At 41.5% G+C, this 22,280-nt stretch overlaps 1 protein-coding gene across 1 annotated transcript in view; it reads right to left on the bottom strand.

Moving 5' to 3' along the window:
- Positions 1–15,906: 15,906 nt before the first annotated feature.
- Positions 15,907–22,280, bottom strand: part of KDR (kinase insert domain receptor) — a 29,746-nt gene continuing 23,372 nt past the window's right edge. Inside the window, exons 27-30 of the mRNA XM_064418139.1 lie at positions 21,087–21,238; positions 18,501–18,597; positions 18,322–18,410; positions 15,907–17,447 (exon numbers count right to left, since the gene is read on the bottom strand). Coding sequence (XP_064274209.1) covers positions 17,243–17,447; positions 18,322–18,410; positions 18,501–18,597; positions 21,087–21,238 — 543 coding nt within the window. The 3' untranslated portion in view covers positions 15,907–17,242. The remainder of the gene's footprint in view (positions 17,448–18,321; positions 18,411–18,500; positions 18,598–21,086; positions 21,239–22,280) is intronic.

Here is a 22,280-nt window from a genome sequence, read left to right as displayed (position 1 = left end):
TCTGCTTTTTGCTGTGTGAAAAAAACATTGTTTATCACTGATCTCAGCTGGAGCCATTTGATGGTTTCTTTTTGAGCTCACTTTTCTTCCAATTCAATAAGAACTAAAAATAATAACATGGATAATCTAATTGCAGATCAGTAGATATCCTGCTGCTCTCGGTCTCAGAACATGCATCCCACGTACACTGGATGCACACACAGTGCACGAGCTTTCTAGCAGCAGCAGCTCTTCACCTAGGACAAGGGTGACTTTTGTGAACCATAAAGCCTACCAATGTTACCCTGCCCAGTTGATATAGTGCAGAGGCTTTCTTAAAATAAACAGCAAATGTTGATATCTCCCTGTGATTGCATACCACAGCCAAAGAGGGAAAAAATGTTTAAACCCTTGAATTTCATACTCTCTGAAGAAATCTCAGATAAAAGAAAACAGGAAATCATTTGTAATATTAAAAATAGATTGCTTCCTGGAAGTAACAACCATGATGTTCTTGTTGATTTTTTTTCATGTTAAGTGCCACATACAGAAGCAGAGCCAGTCAGATCGTACTTTTATTTCAAATTCACCTGAAATACAAAATTTGTATGGTAAATTTAAAACAGTATTTTGATTTTTTAATATTTTTATGTTATAATTTTTTATTTAAAATATATTATTGTAGGCTGTGATGTGAAAGACTGACTTCAGAGCCCCCAGAGAAGCATCCTAACCTTAAATGTCATAAGTAAGTTGAATAAATATTCTGTACTGTTACCTCAGTTTTGGTAGGTGTTGTGGGTAAAAACTAAATATTAGAGCAGAAAAATTGTTACAAAGATAAATATTCTGAATAACATTAAAAATCCTACTAAAACCCTTGTCATAGGCATTCTGAGTTTCAGTGGCAACTTGAAGCACATTGTACCTTGCTGCCCTGTTGATCCCTGAAATACAGACTAATTCCCCATGAAATTAACTGTTTATACACACTTAAGTTGTGTCCCCATGTTTTGCCTTGGATAAACAATGGCCAAAGTGGTTTATGTGCTCTGGGTGTTTTCCTTCTGAAAGGTGATTCCTAAAACAACTTCAATCAAAAGACGTGCAAAGATGAATGATGATTTTCTTCTTCCAAGGCTCTTTCAACCCTTGTTTAGGGTGCCTTTCTTCAGTCAGGCTCAGGTTTATTATGAATGAGTCCCTGGTTTCTTATTATTAATTGCAAATTTTTTATTCGTCAAGGATCCTTAGTTTTACTGTGTAAATATTACACCTCAAGATTAGGTCATTGCCAGTCATCTTGTTAACTGGATAAACCCAGTGCCTTATTTTAAAAGCATGCAGCTTAATTCCAGGACAGATGAGTGTTGATGGCATCCAAACAACGATAGCAAAATTAGTTTGTCCACGTGCAACCCTTATCCTATAAGTGCTTGGGCATGGCTTGGTGTTGAACCTTGTCCCCCCAAGCACATCCCACTTCACCTCTGTTGGCTCCTGGGGTTTGTCCCTGCTGGTTAGGATGTGAAGCCCTGACTAGCCAGGGTGAACTCCATCCCGGTCACACTTCTCAGGTAATTTGCTACACGTGCTGTGTGGAAATAGATAATGAAGGCAAAAGAAATAGAGAAGTCCAACTACCCAAACTGGCTGGACGACACAGTGTAAGACACTCTCTTATAATTTTTATCTCTTCCCAAGCCTGATCTCTTCCCAAGATCTGACTCTAACATGCAGCTTGGCCAACTCAAAAAGTCATCCTTCACACCACTTATTTTTCACTCCTTTTCACTGTACTCTTCCAGTGTCTGAGGGTAGCAGGGCCAGTTGGGCAGAAACATATCTGCTACCCTGCCTAGTCATCTTTACCTGTTCTCACTTCATTCAGGAGGTGATGAGCATCATTTTCCCAGGCCAATTGTCTTCATCCCTGAGCCCACAATTGATTACTTCTCACCTCACTCACCAGGGAGAGAAAAGGGAATGTTCAAACACAAATTCAAACTCCATTATCTCCCTGCAAATGTGAGTTGGGTTATTGCAAAACTCCTCTCCTCTTATGCTCCCTCATAAAATCTTGAAACCTTAATCAAAATAAATCAAAATTACCACTAAGAGTAAAAACACCACAGGAACTTGACGTAGATGATCAGATAAATGCAAGCTAATAGGAGCAGAAGGAGAAGAAATTGTGTTTACCTAGTGAGGAATGCAGTGTTTGGAAATCTTAAACTGCTTACAAAGCACATGATTCTTTTTAAGAATGAATTCATAGAACATCAACACCTGATGCAAAAATAAGACCCTATTTTTTTTTGAGAAACTCACTGAATGCTTTGACAAGGGGCTCTAGCATAGCCCCTAAACCATGAAGCAGAAAAAGATGCAGGACACCACGGTCCTTTGTAGGTCTTTGTGGAAGGTTCCTGCTAGCTCTTTCCTCCATCATCTCAGGATCTTCCTTGGTATGAATTTCCCCAGCAATTCTATCCAACGCATCTCTCTATTATATCTCAAATTCCCTGTGACACAACTACATTTGAATGTACTTGTGAATTTTGTGTCCTGTGATTATTTGACTCCCCCAAGTCAAAGCAGAGAAAAGTGCTTATCATTAGAACAGAGGCCATCATTATTCAAGGTGATGGTGCTGACAGGTGCCTGCCTCTTTCTTATTCCCTTTTGGAATGGTAGCTTTTAAGTTTTAGGACTAATTTAAGTGCATAATCCTAACTTTTCATTTCTTTCTTTTATTTTTTTTTAAGAAGGGAAATGATATAATATGTATTTCAGCACAATTAGCTTGATATGATGCTGGTGAAATGACAACACTTCCATTAATTTCAAGGAGCAGAAGCTGACTTTCTTATTATCCTCGTTTGTTATTCATTATGATGGGAAGAAACTTGCTTAACTGATACACTACCTAATGGATGAGCAGGAGGTTATAGAAAAGTAAGCAGTAGGAACAATGGTTGTAATGGTAGCAATCAGAAGCCAATAAAACACATCTGATGCTGACCTCAATTAACACCAACATGCTCTCTCATTTTAGCAGTAATATCAAGTGACTGCTACAACATAGTTAAAACCCAGAGCTCTGTTTTCAAGGGATGCTGGTGACAGTTCTGTTTTCAAAACAAACAATTAGAGGCCACAAATCAGGATACCAAGTTGAAACGTGGTCTCCTGAGGATCTCATGATCCTGAGCTTGAGCTGTCAGATAAACACAGTGCTGCTACAGAGAGAGTCACATTGCTTTTCTCATTCCAGATGATAAACAGGTGTAACCTGCAATTTTAAAATCCTGCCAGGAGTGGAGCAAACATCTACAGCTGGGATGACACATGCATTCTTCCAGTTTATAAAGGCAGATAATATGAGATACTCATTGAGCAGAAGGCTTAACCTTTGAGGTTAGAAAGTTCAAACCAATTTGTTGAGAAAAGCTAAGGGCTTATATTAACAAGTTGTAGAAAAGGTCTGGACAAGGAGAGGAACCTGGACTAACAGTGATATGGCAACTCCTATAATCAAGACCAGTATTTAGGGTGTATTGACATTAACATTTTGTTATTTTTTTAAAGGAACATTTTGAAAGCAAATCTTCCACTCCTGCTCATGGCTGAATTCTTTGATACCATTATATCATGTGTAAACCAGGATTCCTTCAGATGATGCCAGACAAAAGGGTTAGATTAAGAAACACAATGGACATGCCCCAGCCACTTAAGGGCGTTCAGGCTCCAAGTCATATCAGAAAAGGTTCAAAGCAACCTCCTCAGCCCACATTCAGTTTGGTCACTGAGTCCTTGGCACCAGCTCATGAACCATGCTACAGAATTGCATTGCTGCTGATGCTGACATAGTTTTAGAGACAATTCCTGTTGGTCAACAAATCCAAGAGAACTTATTTACAAGAAATTACCCAGGTATAGCAACAAAAAAACAAGAGATATTCTCTAGGATGACAAAAGGCTTACCCACCTTCCAATAGATCAAATTTGAGCCTGCACCTTTTCTTATGCCTCATTGGCATTTGCAAAGGAGGATATTTCCCACAAAGCAGAATTTTTCCCTACATGCCTGTCCTATGATAATACCTCTGCAAAAAGGCTCAGAAAAATCTTGAGCCAAATAAAACCAGGCATGCCTTTTCTATGGATCACAGCTGCATGGGGAAGTCCTAGCACTTCAAAGAATCCAGGCACTTTTTCTGAGCTTTCCAAGGAGCTACATATGGAATTACATGTACTGATCTCCTCCCAGTACCTGAAAAGCAATAGGGTCTGTGTAATGGGATGATGTATGTAAGGATGTAACTGTGACTCTGGCTGGGCTGGCTGCTGCTTTCTACACTGACTGCAGCAGAAAGCTCACAAAGGTCAGTGCAGAGCCCAAACCGAGTCCAAAGGCAGAAAATCCTAGAATGAAGCATTGTTAGTACGAGTGGGTGATGAATAATCCAGCATTAATTGCTAAAATGTTACAGTCATCTATGGATGGAAAGAGGAGTTTACCCCCAGACACATGGTGTGACTCTGGGATGGTCCTGCACATGGCCAGAATTTGGACTCGATGATGTTTGTGGGTCCCTTCCAACTCAGCATATTCTGTGATTCCATGACAGAGACATTTACACTTGGATTGTGAATAGCTATACACCTCCTTCCTTAGGACATCCCACTTGTTTCCCAATTATTCCTGCTGTAGATATTTAGGCATATGGAAGTACGAATTTAGGCATCTAGCTCTTTTTTAGGTTTTAGTATTGAATCTTCTCTAAATGAAAGGATCATTTCCTTTGAGTCAACATAGCACCTGGAGAGGAGCAACAGAAACTTAAGAGTCAGGTGTCATCTATAGTTTGATCCTTTAAGCTTGCTGTTTGAAATCTATTAATCATTATAGCTAGAGCCTTTATTTCTTGTCTAGTATCATTTAGACACATTAAATAGAAAATATAAGAGATTAGACTCCAGAAAACCCCACAGGGCTGAGGACCAATTACCTCAAAATATTTTTTTTTTGCCTTTCAGGAGTTAAAGGACTGAAATTACTCTGGTCCCTCCAGAAGTTGCAGCTACAGTCTACTGAAATGCAAGGTTCCCTTTCTATGATCTTTGAAAAGTCAGTGAAACTGGGAGAGGCCTCTCTCTAGTGACTGGAGAAAAGCAAATACTACAAACACATGGTCAAAAAAAGACCAAAAATGACAATCCAGTGCACTGCAGACAGACAGTCTCACTTTGATCCCTGAGAAAATTTTGAAACAAGTACTCTTGGAAGAATTTTTTGTCATATAAAGGAATGAAGGTGATTGGTATCAGTTAGCATGGACTTAAGAGCGGTAAGGCATGCCTGATCAACCTGATTGTCTCTTGTGATAAAATAACTGGCTTTGCAGAGGCCTTTGGCGAGGCTTTTTGAGGCTGACTCTCACAGTGATCTTGTATCCCATGTTAGAGCTCTGTAGTCTGGATGAGTGGATAACTAGAGGGCTGAAAAATTGGTTGGATAATCAGGCTTTGAGGGTTAATGGGTCATCCTCTACCTAGAAGGTGGTAACAAATGGGGTATCACAGGTGTCCTTCTTGTAAACTCCTGTTGTGTTTAGTATCTTTATCAATGTCTCAAACAGGGTGGTGAAGTCCACTTTCATCAAATCTCAGGGCTGGCCATGCTTCAGCAGAAGGCTAGAGGAGAGGCCTTCTGTAGTCCCTTCAAACCTCAGTTATTCCAAGATGCTGTGAGAAGACATTAAATACAATTCATGCAGTTCTTACAGAGAGTATTAACATTTAAAATGTAGCATGCATCAGCATTCTCTGCACTTCATCACAGTGCCTGCTGCAGGCAATTTCCCTTTCTGTTTTTCCATGTCATGGGTATGTCCACCACAGAAGACCATGATGGGTCAAATGGCTTTGTTGCTCACAGTTCACATGCTGAAGCTGTGGTTTGGTTTTCTCTCTGCAATGAATTTCAGCACTTGGCTCTCACTTCATATACTCTAGCTGTCACTGTGGTTTCAAATCAGCACAAGGTTTTCCACTTAAAGAGTTAAAAAGAGAAGCAATATTCCTGCACTAATGAGTCAAATACTATAGCTGAAAAAGGGCTGTGTGTCCTGAAATAGATTGGAGAGGATCAGTGCTGTAACCAAGTTTCCGTGTGAACCTCTGACTTTTATAAATACCAGAGACTCTTTCCTTTCAGATCCCAAGTTTACCTTCCTCGTCTGGCTTGTTGCTTCCTTTAGCTGCATTGGGAGGGGACTGCTGTTTGTAGGGAGAAGTAGGGTTATTGTTGTCTAATTGACCTTGTTTTTTTCCACAGATACTGTCCCATGGGCTTCAGAAACTGTGAGGCCAGTGAAAGGTGATTTTTCTATGCACAGTTCTTGCCGAAACAGCAACACTTAAAAGATTGGCTGGTTTAAAATCCAAGGTGAAACACTCTTGGGTTTCAATGAGCACAAATTTTCACACAGTCCTTTCTGCAGGATGATGTTCCTCACAAGGAGGAGTTTATATGAGGGCAAAAATCCTGTGAACTTCAGAGAAAACTGGTTCCCTGGACTCTATAAAATGTATTAGGTTGTTGTGGTGTAATATGTATGGCATTTAACTGTTTTGCATAACATCACTCCGATGGTTCTTGCAGACCCTGGGCAGGAAATCACTCTAATATGATCACACTGTCTGCCTGTCCTCCCTTCCTGCCCCCTGCAGTAACCTTTTAGCCAACTAACTACTTGAATCTATTCATTTTCCATTTTATCATTTTATATATAGGCTAGTGAGGGGAAAAGACCTCAGAAGGAGTTTGTGACTTAATAGGCACTACAAATCTGATGGCAAGAGCAGGAGCCACAGCTAGTTCAGCCTCACTAATTCTAGGCTTAGAGGGCAGACCTCTCTGCTTTCCCCTTTTATTTCAGTCTCAGGTGATATTAAAATATTCTTTTTCTAATGAGTTTTATTTTAACATGCCCTTGTCTGCAGAAAGCTGAGTTGAGAGAAAATCAGATATAACTTGAGTTTTCCCTACTGATTTCCCAGCAGAACAGCAAATGTTTGTTCCCAGGGGCTGATTATCTCCTGTTTTGACAATGCCAATCACAGCCTTGCTGGCATCTCCATCTATTCCCAGCAATAATTAGGGAAAGCTATACCAGGTTTCTAGAGTCTTGCTCTAAAGCTACCTGGGAGGATGACTGAAATGTTAAGGTGTCAGAGTGTATGTGAAACAAGGGAATAGGAAGAAAAAACCTATTTGAATAGTTAACACCTACGGTCTAACCATAAAGTTTCGAGGTAGAGCATTTTTAAGGGAGAGTAAAGTAAGATGTGTCTGAAATTTCCTGTGGCCCCACACCACATTTACAGTCATTTTTGTAGAAGAAACTTGTTTACAAGCTCATATCATACCTCTCACATGGGAGAAGACTTAAAATGAGCCAGTGACTTGCTGGAAAAGGACACAGATATTAGTGAGGTGTCAGCTGAAACCAGGAGCTGGGTTTCCCAGAGGGCAGCTTTATCAGGCTGTCTCTTTTGTTTCTTCCCTTCCCCTTCTCCCCTTCTTCAGCCTTATGGGAAAGGCTTGGAAGAAGTCAGACAGGTTAACTGCTGTGTTACAGTCTTGTGAAGGGGTCTTACCTGTCCTGCATGACATGGTTTGCACAACCCCTGGATCCAGATCTCTCACATACCTGCTGTGCATGGGCTGGCAGAGCTGTAGCAGCACTGACAGATATTTGGTGCTTGTCTCCACTAAATACCAAGCTGCAAATCTGACAGGTTGTTTCTGCTCAGGCTCATATTCAGGACAGCTATTCATTTGTTTGTAAAGGGGCTGTGGATGCACAAGTGCCACCAGCTGTAGGACTGAGCTCAATGTATCTAGCTATGCTTTGTCACTGGGGATTTTCCTGAGGCCAGAATACTGACTATCTCTTAAAGGTTGGTGCCACAGGGCAGCATCCAAAGACACCAAAGTAAACAGCATTTACATGTCATGGACTTGTACTTCTTCTCAACAAGCAGTTGTTTAGAATTTCCATGCTTTAACTTCGAGGAAATTTTTCCCTGTAAAATTACTAACTACACAGGCACCAATGGTGTCAATGAGCTTTCCCTCTCTGTGCATTGCTGAGCATGGTCTCGTGTTGTGTTCAGTGAACTTTGAGCTAGAAACATGGAGTGATAAGAAAATGTGATTTAGATTTTCCTTTATGAATTACCAATTTACATTCACCTTTTGGTTTTTTCCATCTTAAAAAAATTGGTAAACAGGTTGACTTCTTCACCAAGATTATGTGGAAGTACAGGATATATATATTTAGCTCCAGTCAATCTGTTCAGAATGAGTAGGAAACCCATCAGTTCCTGAGGCTGCAATAGATTTCCTCTGAACAACATGTCAGCAGCCTGATGGAGCTGAGGATATTCTGCCTGTGTACTTGAAATGTCAGGAATGCAGTGTTTATTTGCAGCAAAAAGGCTGAAAATCGGGGCCTGAAGTCTCTCACCCAGAGGTTACATGACTCTTCAACAAGCTGCTGAGAGAGATACAAGCTGTGCAGCTGGTACTTGGTGGTGATGAAGCATCACTGAAATCAAACTGCAGGCTGCAGCCACCCGTGTGAGGTGTCTGTGACAGTGTCTGGTCCACTGCCCTTCACCCTCTCTTTGGAGACACACTCATTTTCCAAGGGCTTGGAACCACTTAGAGCAATTTGAGCAGAATTTGTTTTACCAATGTACACAGTGCTCTTTGCAGAGCACTTTAAGAGTGTGCTGGAAAACACACATTTATCATCTTTTACATGCACCTCAAAAACTGTAACTCTTGCAGAGAATTAGTGTCAAGATACTGTTTTGGTTAACAATAAGAGCTTACAAGTTCACTTATAAAAGCTTCAGGGGGTCATATTGCAGTACACCAAAACACCTTTCTAGGAGCTTTAGCAGTCGACAGTGGAATCCGAAGTAACAGTAAATCAGCAGGATAAGGACATAGAAAACTTCAAACACCCTGTCTCAGTTTTCCATGATTTGCAGCTCAGAGATTTCCTGAACCTGTGATGTGTTTTGTATATGAATGCTTTCTTCTTCCATTAATTTGCTCAACTGATGTAAATTTTTACAACCTGTGGAAAAGAATGTCACAAGTTTTCTGAGCAGAGATGAAAGCTATATTAATGTAGTTGCAGCTGATGTTCACTAGTTCTTATGCTGGAACAGACACAAAACCAGTTTTTCTCTACAACTCTATTTCTGTAAGACACAACCTATGTGAGGTGTGAAAAAAGTATTATCGATTCTCTCTAACACAAGTAAAAGGAATGCAGAGAACCCTTTTGATGAAGACTTTTACACATCTGAAGGAATATCTTCAGGTTTACTTGAAGTTCCTTCAGCTACTGAAGAAAAAACAAGAACATAGTGAACAGAGGAAAATGCCTTTCTTCCCATCTCAGAAAATGCCCCAGATTGAAGCAGTGGGTGACTCTCCCCCATTTGCAGCTCACAGACACACAGACACACTGTGCTGCATCTGAAAGAGGTTGCAGCGGTTAAAAATAAGTTGAGAAAACCAATCAACCAAATAACCCCACCACAATTTGTCTTTCAGTCAGCTCCATCCTCTGCTGGCACAAAACCCCACAGAACATGGGGTAAGGGTTAAGCCCAAGAGTCCTAAGGCAAAGTCGGGGGGTTTCTTCAGGTGAAGAAACTGCCCAACTCTGACACTTAATGACAGAGTAAGTGTCAGAGAAATGCTGGGTTGAGCTATACTGAAAGTATATACACTGCAAGTACATCTTGTGAAGCAAGAACTGTCTGAGATGTACCTTGCATTTTTTACCATATTTAAGGTCTAATATGCCCAAACATAGGAATATACACTTAAATAAGAAAAAGCATCATATAATGAAAAATAAAAAACACTTCATCAACTCAGATGAGAAATCTACCACAGACACTTCTGTGGCAAAGTGTTCTTCATTAGACTGGTGAATTTTTGGAGTAATTGACAGATATGTTTACAGCATTGTGATTTGAGTATACATATTTAGATGAGTATATTGATTTGCTTGAAAGCTATGCAGTGGTCAGGAATTTTAATGATATTTAGGCGTCAGAAGGGGGGAAAAAATTAAATATACAGCAATGTTTTTATAGAGTCTACTTGTAAAACTGTTAATTGAATGCAAAGATTTAAGACTGTGGACAGATTTTGCAACCTTTTCTTCAATGTTTAAGACATCTATCTCATCATGCATAGCCCAGTTTCAACAGAATTATAATGATTCCTCCTTATTTGATTTCAAAGTTGGCCCCATAACAGACTCTACAAACTATAACTATTAAGGGACTCCACATTGTACAATATTGATTTCTCTAATAGCTATATAATTATACTGAGAAGCAAATTGCTAATAAAACTCAATAATCCTCCTGAAAAATTAGCAACATTAGCCTGGGAGCAGGCTTGAAATTACTAAAGCCATTATTCTGATAGCATTAGCAAACATACATTAATAATTCTATTGCTTTAACTACACACTCCCTGCTGTTTTAGTACTTAACTATGCTGAAATGCTAAATAGTTGTTGCCAGTTTAAGAAGTTTATCAGACAATATAAAGATGTCTTTGTGATTGTAATACAAAACTACACCATAAGTGCACCAAAAAAGTTCTGCTGGTGAAGTTATCTCCTAAGAGCTCCGTTTATGGGTATTACTCAGAGTTTAAAGAGAGCTTTTATACCCCTGAGTCTTAACCCAGTAAGTAACTGATAAGATAGGCCTGGCTTTCCCTCTCCTTGGCTGGTTCATGGTGGTAAATGGTGCTGCTGTTTGTGCTGCATTTCAGTTATCCAGCCCCTGCCTTCTGCCTCTTATCCCTCCCCGCAGCCAGCCAGGAGCCAGCACAAACAGCCTGGGAGCAGGGCGACACTGCACACAAGAGACAAGTCCGGCCAGCCCCGGGAAACCTTTCACCAGCCAAAAATAGCCGCGCCAAGAAGATGCCGGCAAAGTCGGGTCTTGACATTGACTGATGCTCGCCAATGCCGCGCTGCACCCGTCACGCGAACCGCTTGGGAAACGCGGCCTCTGCTGCCTGTCCCACAGCCGCCTTCCTCCCCACGGAAGCCGGGTTTCTCGTAGAGACCTGCCTGGGAATCATGCCAGACAGATGTCACCTTCTCACCAAGGGGCCCTGTTTACAGGTTTGGGGAGATGCAAACAGATTTTGCAGGAATACTCTGACTCCAAAGGGGATGACTGGGGGATAGCTGTCCATAAAATCGTGAATAACACGATGAAAGTGAGTAGAGAAAACTTGATCAATGTGCTGGAAAATAGCTTGGGCCATCAAGTGAAAATCTGCATGCAAACCGCTCTTGCTGTGGGATGTTGCAGATGTTAAGGGTTACACACAAGTTCAAAAAGTGGACAATCCATCAACAGACATTAAACATAAGGATCCACTGCACATCCAGGTGCCTTGCCCAGATGATCAGCTCTTAAACCATAGCCTGAACATGGTGAACAGAGAAATAAATGGAGCAAGTCTACAAGTGAAAATCTGGAAAACTTCAGGAATTGTCCTTCCTAGGAATAAAGGGGCATATTTCTGTATGAAATATGCACTATAAAGCAGCCTCTACATAACTAGTAGAAAGCAGTGCTGGTCTTCCAATCTAACAGTGCAACCTGAAGGTCTCTAACAAGCAAAACCCTTTTGTTCTTCCTCAGTTCCTGATGCTAAAGCACAACTCTGCAGGACCTATGCATATTTGCATATTTGAAAAGGATATACACAATTATTAAAATTTTATTTCAGTCGTTGGCTCCTCTCCCCTGCTCCCTGCAATGCAGCACTGCCAAGCCCAGGCAGAGTGTCAGTCCCAGAAGCAAGGCCACTGCTGCCTGCTGGTCCCCATCAGCTGCAGAGTTAACCAGGGTCCAGTACACTGGGAATGAGTGCTGGAAAACAACCTGCCATATCCAGCCTCAAACGAGTCTGACAGAGATGAAACATGACAGATGACCTTTGCTGTTGCAGTACATGGCACAACAGAAGAATAGAATACATCAGGAAGTGCAAGAAACTCCAGCAACCAGACATGACTTGCATTCCTCTGGTTATTCCCAAATGGGGAGATGCTGCAGCTGAGGGGATGCCTTCAGCACATACAGAGGTTACCCTGTGGCTGACATCCTGCTAGTGAGATTGGTGCCAGCAGCTGTGTCCTACTATCATGGTACCATCACAATAATGGGCAATGCTGGGCCAAGCAGAAGTCCAGGCTGCCAAACCCTCACTGCTGCTTAGCTGGGCAGGATGAAAACTACCTTCTGTCTGTCTAGTGTGAGTGGCAATTATGCTTCTGACTGTAGTGTGAAAACAGACCAAGAGAAATAAAACTAAACTCTCTTTATGAAGCCATTGCTAATCGCACCACTTAGCATGACTATACTGAAAGAAAGAGCAGCATGGAGCCCAGGGAAACAGCTTTGTAGGATGGTGAACAGATCCAGCTTTCCTTGAAAAGATAACTGAACTTTATTTCATATGTTCCACCTTTTGAGAAAGTCTTTTTTTTTTTGACCAAGACTTAGGAAACCACATGGCACTGCCATTTTACATGGCACCAGAGCCTGTGTCTGACGTTACAGCTGGGTCTGGAAATTGAATTCATTTCCCCCTATTCCACCCCAAAACTTACAGAGCAGTCATCATTCACCATAACATGTCATCCCAACAAGCTGCAGGGCAGAGATACCTCATATTTGAACCAACTGCCAGCAGCCAGTGAACAATGTCTGGGTAACCAGAACACCCTTCATCATGAATCTGATATGTTTAACAGCTAATTAAACCCGTGTAGGGATTAGGCTTTACATTGTACAGTTTTATGGCAACAAAACCTGAGCTTCCTAAGATTACACTGAGCAGCTCCTTATCTCTGATGCTGAGATGTTTATCAGCACCATATGTTACAAGCTCCTGCTCTGTTTCCCAATGACCTTCTGGGACTTAATCATCCCGAATGTCAGGGGTTGAGGAGCTGAGGACATATATTACAACACAGAATGCAACACTCATCCAGGCAGAATAAAAATACAGGGCTGAAGTCCAAAGAAAAGGTCTTTGTTGGTTAACTTCTGTCCCTAATAAATTTGTCAATTAGAAAGAACAAACGTTAACTTTGTTTTCCTTGCCCTTGCTGTTGCTCTGTGAGGTCCCACACTGCGAGGTAACACAGGGTGTGTACTCAAGTATCACTGATGAGGGGAAACCTCAGATGATTCATGGTTTGGGAATGTTTCGCATAAAAATAGCAAATTCCAGCTTTATATCTGGAGGCTATCCACGCTACCCAGTTATGTTTTCCAGTCTTGGAACCATAAAAAGAGATGCCATGAAGAGGAAATTTTTGTCCCCAATGTCAGCAGCTCTGATGGTAGTGATTTTAGACATACACTGCTTTTAGAATTAATAAGCACTCTGTCCCAAAAGTATCCAGGCATGGTCTTTTGGAATGACCACATCAGAAGATATGGAGTATAATCCTAACACTTTTTTTCTTATGTGAAATGCACTTGTTTGCAATTGGAGATGCATTAATAAGAAAAGTTTGGGCAAGGACTGGATTTGCCAAGACATTTCCATGCAAATGATGAGACACTGTAATATGTATCTCTTGCAGGAAAAAGGACCTACCTGCTATTCTTGAACACCCCTGCATTCTTCACGTGGGCTGTGTTTATAGTGATAAGGGCTGACATGAGACATCTCCAAGCCTGAAACTGCCTATTTCTGGCATGGTTGTGCTTGATTCCCCACATCCTAACCCACCAGCAATTACTGCTCACTCTGGCAGCTCCTCTGAACAAGAGAAGTCAATCCCATCACTGTTTCTCCTCACTCCAACCCAGCTGCTCACAGTGATATGCTTGGATACATGATTTCATAAGTGTCCCTTCTATTTATTCTAGCTCATTGGGCTCAGATCCAGGCTGAATTTCATGGATAAGGATGCTGATCCAAATGTTGACACTTTGCTGCATGGCTGCAGGATAGAGATAAAGCTGGGACTGGTTTGCAAGACATTTGCAAATCTGTGCATTATATGTCTGTTGTTTCATTGAAAATATCCCTTTTGGAATTTAAAGCATCTCAAAGAGAGATGTGGCATGACAAGGGTTTAGCTGAATGTGCTGTATTCAGAATACAACAAAAAGTCCAGGTGTTTTAAAGGATGTAATGGTCATGGTTCAAGAAAAGAATTGTGTTACTGGATGCCAAAGATATGAACACATTTATAGAACCTTTGCTTGCTTCTGACAGTGATTATATGGTTTGGGTTGATTTTTTTTTTTTTTTTTAGAAACTAATTTCCTTTCCTAAAGCAGGTGTGTGCTAATTGCCACATTTTCCAGGCATATTTAAAACTATTTGGACCTAGAAGAGAGTTTAATTGGCTGACAAGGATTGTAAGTGTGAACTTAGTAACTGACATGGCTATGTCTTGAAACTTCATTAGTCTTCATGGTGGGAGGCTGTTTCAAAGGTACTGTGAACACACAGATATCTCTGTCTATGAGGCACATATCATGTGTTACACCAAGCTGGAGAGGGAAAAAACTATGAAATGAGATGTCTAAATTGAACATCCCAAACCTTGAGGAATGCAGGTCTAGGACAGATGGATACCAATGGTACATCTTCATCTCCACCTCAGTGTCAGGACTCTCCAACATATGGCTTATCAAGGTCCTGCCAGTGTCAGTATTTCATGTCCATTGTGTAATAATACATGGAATAGCACTTTCATTAAAGACATTGAAAAATATTGCAGAGAGGGGATGTTAAAGGATGTAGCATTGTCTGTTGAGCATACTCTGCTGGCTAGACTCTTGCCTGGGAAGCAAGGCAAATGTCAAATATATATGTGAAACCCTTCCTAGAAGTCGTTACACATGATCTAGGAAGCCTCTTCCTTTTTTTCTGTCTGACCTCCCTGCTCCTGATTTCCTGGCTATAAAATGCTTTACATTTAGGGGGACAAACATTTACAGCTTAACATCTCATAGCCTTGTATTTGGGTAATGCACATAATGTGTAGAAAGCATTAGTCCCACGTTCAGCCTGAGAAGAATTTAGCAGCGAGATCTCTCACTTCCTAGACAAATGTTCTCACTATGCAGTAGCCTCATTTCAAACTGCAATAAAGAGAAGCAGAATTAATCTGCAGTTGTGCACGCAGTGCAACTTCCCCTGCACTGTTTTTTAGCATAAGCTGTTATGTCCCTAGCAGTGGACAGCCTTGCCCTCAGAATGAATACCTACACACTGCAGAAGAGTAAGTCAAAAATTGTCCAACAGAGTGAAAAGGTAGGAGCTTTAAGAAGAGATTTAAAATAAAGGAAGACTTCACTGCACAAGAGCAGGGACAACAGTTAGTCTGTGAGAAGTGAGCTAGGAGAAACAAAAGTGGGAAAAGATGAATAAGGCTTTAAGGGAAAATGCCACTCCCCAGGCAAAAGCCACAATACAATTAGATCAACCATCCCCAAAGGAACATAAACTCTTTCAGAGGAGATTCAGCTTGTACAAGCAGTCTCTTCCTCTGACCGTTTCTCTAAAGGTATTTATTGCCAACTGCTAAAAATCACTGAAGTTTCTTTACTACACGTGCCTACTACACATGTCTGTAGACTTGAAACAAGCAGTACTTTAGAATCTTCCCTGTCAACAGATAGGATATAACAAAAGAAAACAAACCTACTTGTAGCCCCCCAGCTCTAAATTTCCAGTCCCTTTTAATAAAGTGAAAAGTTTTAGCTATTAAAAAATTTTATGACCTTTGCAATGCTACAGAACACAGATACAAAATGTGAATAGTAAAATATCTGTTATATAATATATATTTATATTTTAATATATTACATTTATTTCTACATAAAGAGGCTATAAATACTGTATATGCCTTATATTCATGGTTCCCAGCATTTGACATTATAGTAAGTACAAACAAAAAAAATACTTATAAAAATACAAAAAGAACTCAGTAGAAATAGCTTTACATTTTAAAATCTTGTAGTCCTCATTGTGTCTATCAATAGAGTTCTGGGACTACAAGAGCACAGGTAAGAAGTTGTCCAACAATTAGGCACAGTTTCATCACTCGGAGAAGATCGGAGCTGCCATGAAACCAGTCACGGATTCCCAAGGCTACATAAACTGAGATCTCTGCCACTGCAAACAGACTTTCTCAAAGGGAAAGAGTCAGACCTAAATCTGAGGGAGGGGGAATGAGATGAGAATGTGGGGTGCCCTCAGGATGCCCCACCAGAACCACAGTGCTTCCTGTGGTCCTAGGGTAAATGACATTGCCTTTCCTACCTGTTTTGCAGAGGCTGCCCAAGTGGTGATCTGGGGGGAGGGGAGTATTTTCTGCAGCACTTTCAGGCAGCTCAGAGGCAGGTAGGCATGTGGCATGAGTGAGGGTGCTGGGGTGAAAGGGGAGCAGAGCCATCCTCAGAGGTCAGGCACAGCCCTGCTATTTGAGCCCCATCACTTGGCTCAGTGCTCTGCCTTCTCCCTGCTAACCAACTTCACTGAGAAACTCATGAGGACTTGTACAGCAGCCTTTTTCCTCTGCCAAGGACAGAGACCATCACCCCCACCTATATTTAGCCCAGCCTATGTTTAGTCTCAGGCCATCAGAGTGCCAGAGCCTTGAGCTGGAGGTTCCTTTTTTTGTTTGTGAAGGTACAAGCAAGGAATAGCTCTGAGAAACAAGAAGCCAGTGCTGTGCTGTTTCCTTCCTGGAGTCCAGCCACAAGGGGAAAAACAAACAAAAAAAAGCCCCACAAAAGCAGGGATGTGCCATTATTTCGTACAAGTAGGAACAGTTAAGTCGAATGCTGTGATGCCGCCTGCATCGGGCAGACACTCAACATCACCAGGCTCAGCCTCTGCCATGGGGCTGGCACAGCCCACACACCACGGCCAGGGCTCTGCACCCTCACAGGTGCAGTGTCTTTTGAGGAAAGAGCCCCAGCCTGGCACGGCGCAGTTCTGCTGCCAGATGCTTCTGCATCATCCTCAGGAAAAATAAGTGTCTTTTCTTAGTCCCATGGATGCTATCTCTCAATACATCAAACCTGAATACCATCAGCCCAGGCAAGGAAGGCACATCCCAGGGGGGATGGAGCTGCCAGCTTCAACCTAGAGCGGCGCGGGGCTCTCGTAGGGGAGCCCATGGGCGCGGCAGAGCGGCGGCGAAGCCTCCTGGGCACACAAGAGTTCTGTTTCCTCGCTGGAGTAGACGGTGGTGTCCATGTCATCCGAGTGGTATCCTGACTGGTACCCACTCGTCTGGTTGGAGGCTTCGGACATGACGGACTCGTTACTCTTGCTGGGCACCAGCGTGCTGCAAAAAAACAATGAGAAACACGGCTGAGAGAGCTGTGTCTTCTGCAGGGCAGGTGGGCAACGCTGGATGGCAACTGCTTTCCATCACAGCAACAACCAAAGCAAAAGGCTGTTCTTAAAACTGGCTTCAAGCCTTTTTAAACATGCATTTGATTATAAGGAAAGACCTTTTCATATGCCCTAACTTCACTAACACATGAAAAAGATCTTTAATTTTATGACAACACAAGGAGTTAGATTGCGACCACAGATGAAATGGAGAAAAAGCTTCTAGAGGCTTTACTTCAGCTGCAGTGCAATTGTAACTGCAGTATATCTTTATCTGCACTGGAGTTGTTCTGGAAAAAAATAATTCCTGAGAAGCTCTCACAGAGCGTACACAAGGTTTCAGCTCCATGAGTGCCACTGTGCTTCCTGTGAACTGCACAATGAAACCACTGTACAATGCTCTGAAAATACACCCAGGTACATCCTGAAAACTTGAGTGCCAGCTATTAGGGGAAAAAAAAAAGAAAAAAAAAGAAAAGAAAAAGACAGCGAAAAACCAGGAGCTGTTCATCAGTTCAGACAGGTCTCATGTGCTCAGCTGTGTGCACCAGCTCAGTACCTTCGAGGGCAGGTTGATGCCACTGCAGCTGATAAATACAAGTCCTCTCTGGGTGCTGACTCAGGCTTCCAAAAGCTGCCTTACCTTCCCTCTCCTAATACCAAATGCAGATGACCAAGCATATTTGGCACAATTTTGCTTTCTGTTTTTTAAACAACCTTCAGAAAAGATTTTTTCTTCCAAACAATTTTAGAAACCAATCATCAGTCTTCTGACATATGCAATAAAAGGTTATATTCAATTCTTTGTGCAGCCCAAGCCTTACCTAAAGGGTATTTTCACTTGTTTCTCACTCTCTTCCAATGCCTTCAGCTCTTCAGATGCAAGAACCATTCCACTATCTGTCTGGTTTTCCTGCAAAGGTGTTGGAAATGCATTAAAAAGATTAAAACCACAAAAAAAAGTATCAACAGAAGGAAAGTATGTATAAATAGACAAACTCACCTCCTGAACAACTTTTACAGTGGTTACCAATGGGACATCTTCAAATGTTTTCACACTTGCGGGGCGGCTTTTTCTCTTGCTACCTTGTCGGTACTGACTGCAAAGAAAACAAAACAAAAATAAATTTGCGTCCGGTATCCACAACTTGGCTGCAAACAGCACAATGATATCAGAATCCTTTTATCTCTCTTCAGAGAAGTTAATCCTTTTGTCAAAACATATTATGCAAACTTCAAAATATCTATTTATTGAAAGGGATGAACAGACTAGAAAGTGGCATATTTCTGACCTTTTGCTCCTGACAATATTGATCTCTGAGCAAATTCTAAGAAATGGCGTTGAGAAAACAGCTTCTTTCCTCATTTACACTGGAGGGCTTAACTTCCTGCAAGCTTTGCTTAGAACTATAATAAACAGAGAAGCCTGGGGCACAGACGTGCGTCTATTTCTTTGGACTGCACTTCTGAGACCCCTGGCTGGACCTAGGACAACAACAGCAGACTCAGCACACTGCTGCCCTTAAGCTGTGGGGATCAGGACAGGGAGTGCTAAATCTCTCTTGAAGGCTCTTCTCCAAAAGAAGCCCTCTGGTTCAGGATGACATCCATAAAAAATATTGGAAAAAATAAAATTAACTTTCATGGAGATACTAATACAGCCAACAAAACGACACCCTCAGCTTTCTGCCTAAGTGAAAATGGAATTAAATGGATGGTGTTCCAGTTAAACGGGGCAAATTTATGTTCTTAACAGCTAATGAAGGAAAAGCCAAGGAGTTAGTAGAGTAATCTGCATCTACTTGAAGTGCAAAGCTGGAGACAATTAAGAGCATCATTCCCCCCTTTTCTCAGCTTTGAGTCTAGTTATACTGAATCCTGCTTATTTCCAATAAACAATTATTTAAATTGGTGGGGATTTTAAAAGTTCCTTGAGTAGCCTGCTCAGGTACTCAATCACAATTCAGAATGTTTTTCAAATATTAAATATTTATTTTTAAATAAATTTTATCCTAATCCTGGGGACACTGAGCAATTATTTTACACCTTCTTTGGAGCAAATTTTCATTTACTGAAAACAGTTACTATATTCCCTTTCCATTTTCTCTTCCTAAACTTAACAAAACCAGCTGATTTTAATTTATATCAACCATCTAAACATTCTTTAATATTCTTCACGTTTTCCCTGTGCTTGCTATCCTCCTCTAGCTCTGATTTAGAGATTATATTTTTTCATAGTTAGTACTTTTGTGAAGATTGAAAAAGATATCTCTGAACAGATCAATCTTTTCCACTACCTGTATAGCAAGAACCATGCCTACAAATAATTTTCAGCTACCAGAACATAAGAATAAATCCCCTAAACATGACTTAACCTCCTCACTGTGCCTCTCCTAGCATGCTTACTACAAGTGCTTTCACAATGCTGTCACAATGTAAGATGAGAGAAAAGAGATTCAAAGTCTCCTTAAAATGTTGTCAGAGTGCTTTTACTTCTGTTCATAACAGGAAATGGGGACAAGAAAAGCCACACAGGAAGTATTAAAAGTGGAAAATAAATGTGATGTTTTCAGTGCTAAATCATGCTTTTTTGTCTTTTAAACAGGTATAGTTTGAACTGCCCCACTACTAAAACATGGGCGTGAGAGTTCAGCTGCAGGACCATAAGTTGAACTGAAGTGTGAAATGCATTGTGCGTGTGTAGTCTTTTCTAGGACCACATAAAAATGTTATCCTGCTCTACCTCAAATCATTGGGAACTCCATCTGGGGTGGTTGTGATGCAAGCAGTGAGGCAGAGGGCTCTGCTTCATGGAAACCCATGAAACCTGTGAACAGCGTCCATCTCCACCCTGATGGTCGCGTTGCTCTTTGCACCCTCTTTCTTATGAGATTGCATTGAACAGGCCAGGGCTCCCAGCATCTCAGTGGCTGTATTGTATGAGAAAATGCCTTTCTCTCTTACATCCCATGCCAGAGGTCCTCAAAGGGTCCAACATAAGCCCCCAAAGTGCATTAGTACAAACTCCATACTGGAAAGTCACCTCTGCCGTGATACCCAACAGCATCTACCATTGTGGATGCCCTACGAGCCCACCAGAAGGAAGCAGTGGACAAAAAACAGTGACAACACTATTTATGTCACGCTCCTCTTGCCTATCAATTCATGAGCTGTTTTTCAATGTTTCACTTAAGGAGGGGAAATGCCAGAGAGGTTATTAGTGATACATCTATCATCATTAATGTTCTTGGCACCTGCAAACACAACTGAATTGGACCAGTAAAACCCTCTATATGTTCTGGTTCTTAAAAAACAGACATTTTCATGGGTTTTGGTTTTTTGTTTGTTTTTGAACAAGAATACCAAGTCTTGAAAGGGTAGCAACAATAAAAGTAAATAAGAATATCACTAATTGGAAAGGTAAGAAAATAGCTCTTGCCCACAAAAGCTTTACAAATTCCTTCTTATCCCTATGGAGAAGGTTAAATATGGACCAGGCAGCTGAAGTCTCTTCCTTTCATTTTCCCTCCCCCCAGCATGAACAAAACCTTCCCAGAGGCCCCAGTAGGATGTCCACCATATAAAATACCTAATTCCTGCTGTGTTGTCATAATGGAATTTAGGATCACAGACTTCCTCTTCCTCCCTACAGGAAGCAGGTGAAGTTGGGAGAGAGAGACCCGAATCCTCTTCCATATTCAATGATACTGACAAAGGAAGGACAACGTAGTCTTTACCATCCTGTAGAATGCAGTGAAAAAACACAAATTTAAATAGGCTACAGAGACATGCAGACACAAACAGATACGTGCACGTACATGGAGAATGCATCAGCCCAATGGTGTGGGTGTTTTATTAAACTATGAACAGTATACCACCTTTGCAGGAGCAGCTACATTAAAAGAAGGAAGATTGATAAGAATCACTTCCAAGTAGTTTTAATTTTTTTTAAATAATAGATTTTTATATTATATACTGTAAAATAATGTATAAACCGGACTTTTCATTGATGTCTTTGAAAAAAGAAAAGTAGATCTCATTAATATTTGAATCCCAATGCCACAAAGAAAATTAACCTGACAATTTAGAAGGGGACTGTAATTCCCATTATCACTGAGAGGTTAGAAAGGAGAGAGTCTGTCTAATATGGAGCACACAGACAAATCCATCCTCCTTCATTCTGTGGGCTCACATCTATGGCCCTGACCTTGTCCACTTCCGTAGTAACTGAAGAGGAAGCCACAAGATGGAGAGCTTGGAAGGGAGGCCCATGTCCCCACCTGGCCACGGTGGGCTCTCTTAGTGCAATGCCTGCACACAGGTCATGCCTTACTACCTTCACTTGCATGGAGCTGCTCACAGGCAAGGAGGTTCTTGTGTCCTTGTTTTCCAGGATAGCCATTAAAAGCATTGCAGCACACACCCTCACACAGACAAAGATAACCATCTTTGGCACAGTAAGATCAACAGGAGCTACCTGCTGGAATGTGTCTGCAGCCTGCAGAGAAATCAGCAGCAGAGCAGGGAACTGAGCCTGTGCCAACAACTCCCCAGCAAAGACAGCAGTAGTGTCATGGGAAGCTCTGCTGGCAAGGCAGAGCTTTTGGTTACCACAACACAACTTCTGGGATCTTTACACCACAAGTCACTCTCTGCTAGTCAAAGACCCAACTTCTGATCAGTAATGGGGGCAGTAGAAGAAGCCCAGGCTCCCTGACAGCTCCAGCAGACAGTACCCAACTATGGAACGCTGTGATGGCTGGCAGGACAGGACAGATTCAGA

Source organism: Passer domesticus, chromosome 4 (assembly GCF_036417665.1).
Source record: "Passer domesticus isolate bPasDom1 chromosome 4, bPasDom1.hap1, whole genome shotgun sequence".
In the NCBI taxonomy this organism is placed as follows: Eukaryota; Metazoa; Chordata; class Aves; order Passeriformes; family Passeridae; genus Passer; species Passer domesticus.
The sequence above is the reverse complement of the archived record's forward strand: the minus strand, read 5'-3'. Positions and strand labels throughout refer to the sequence as shown.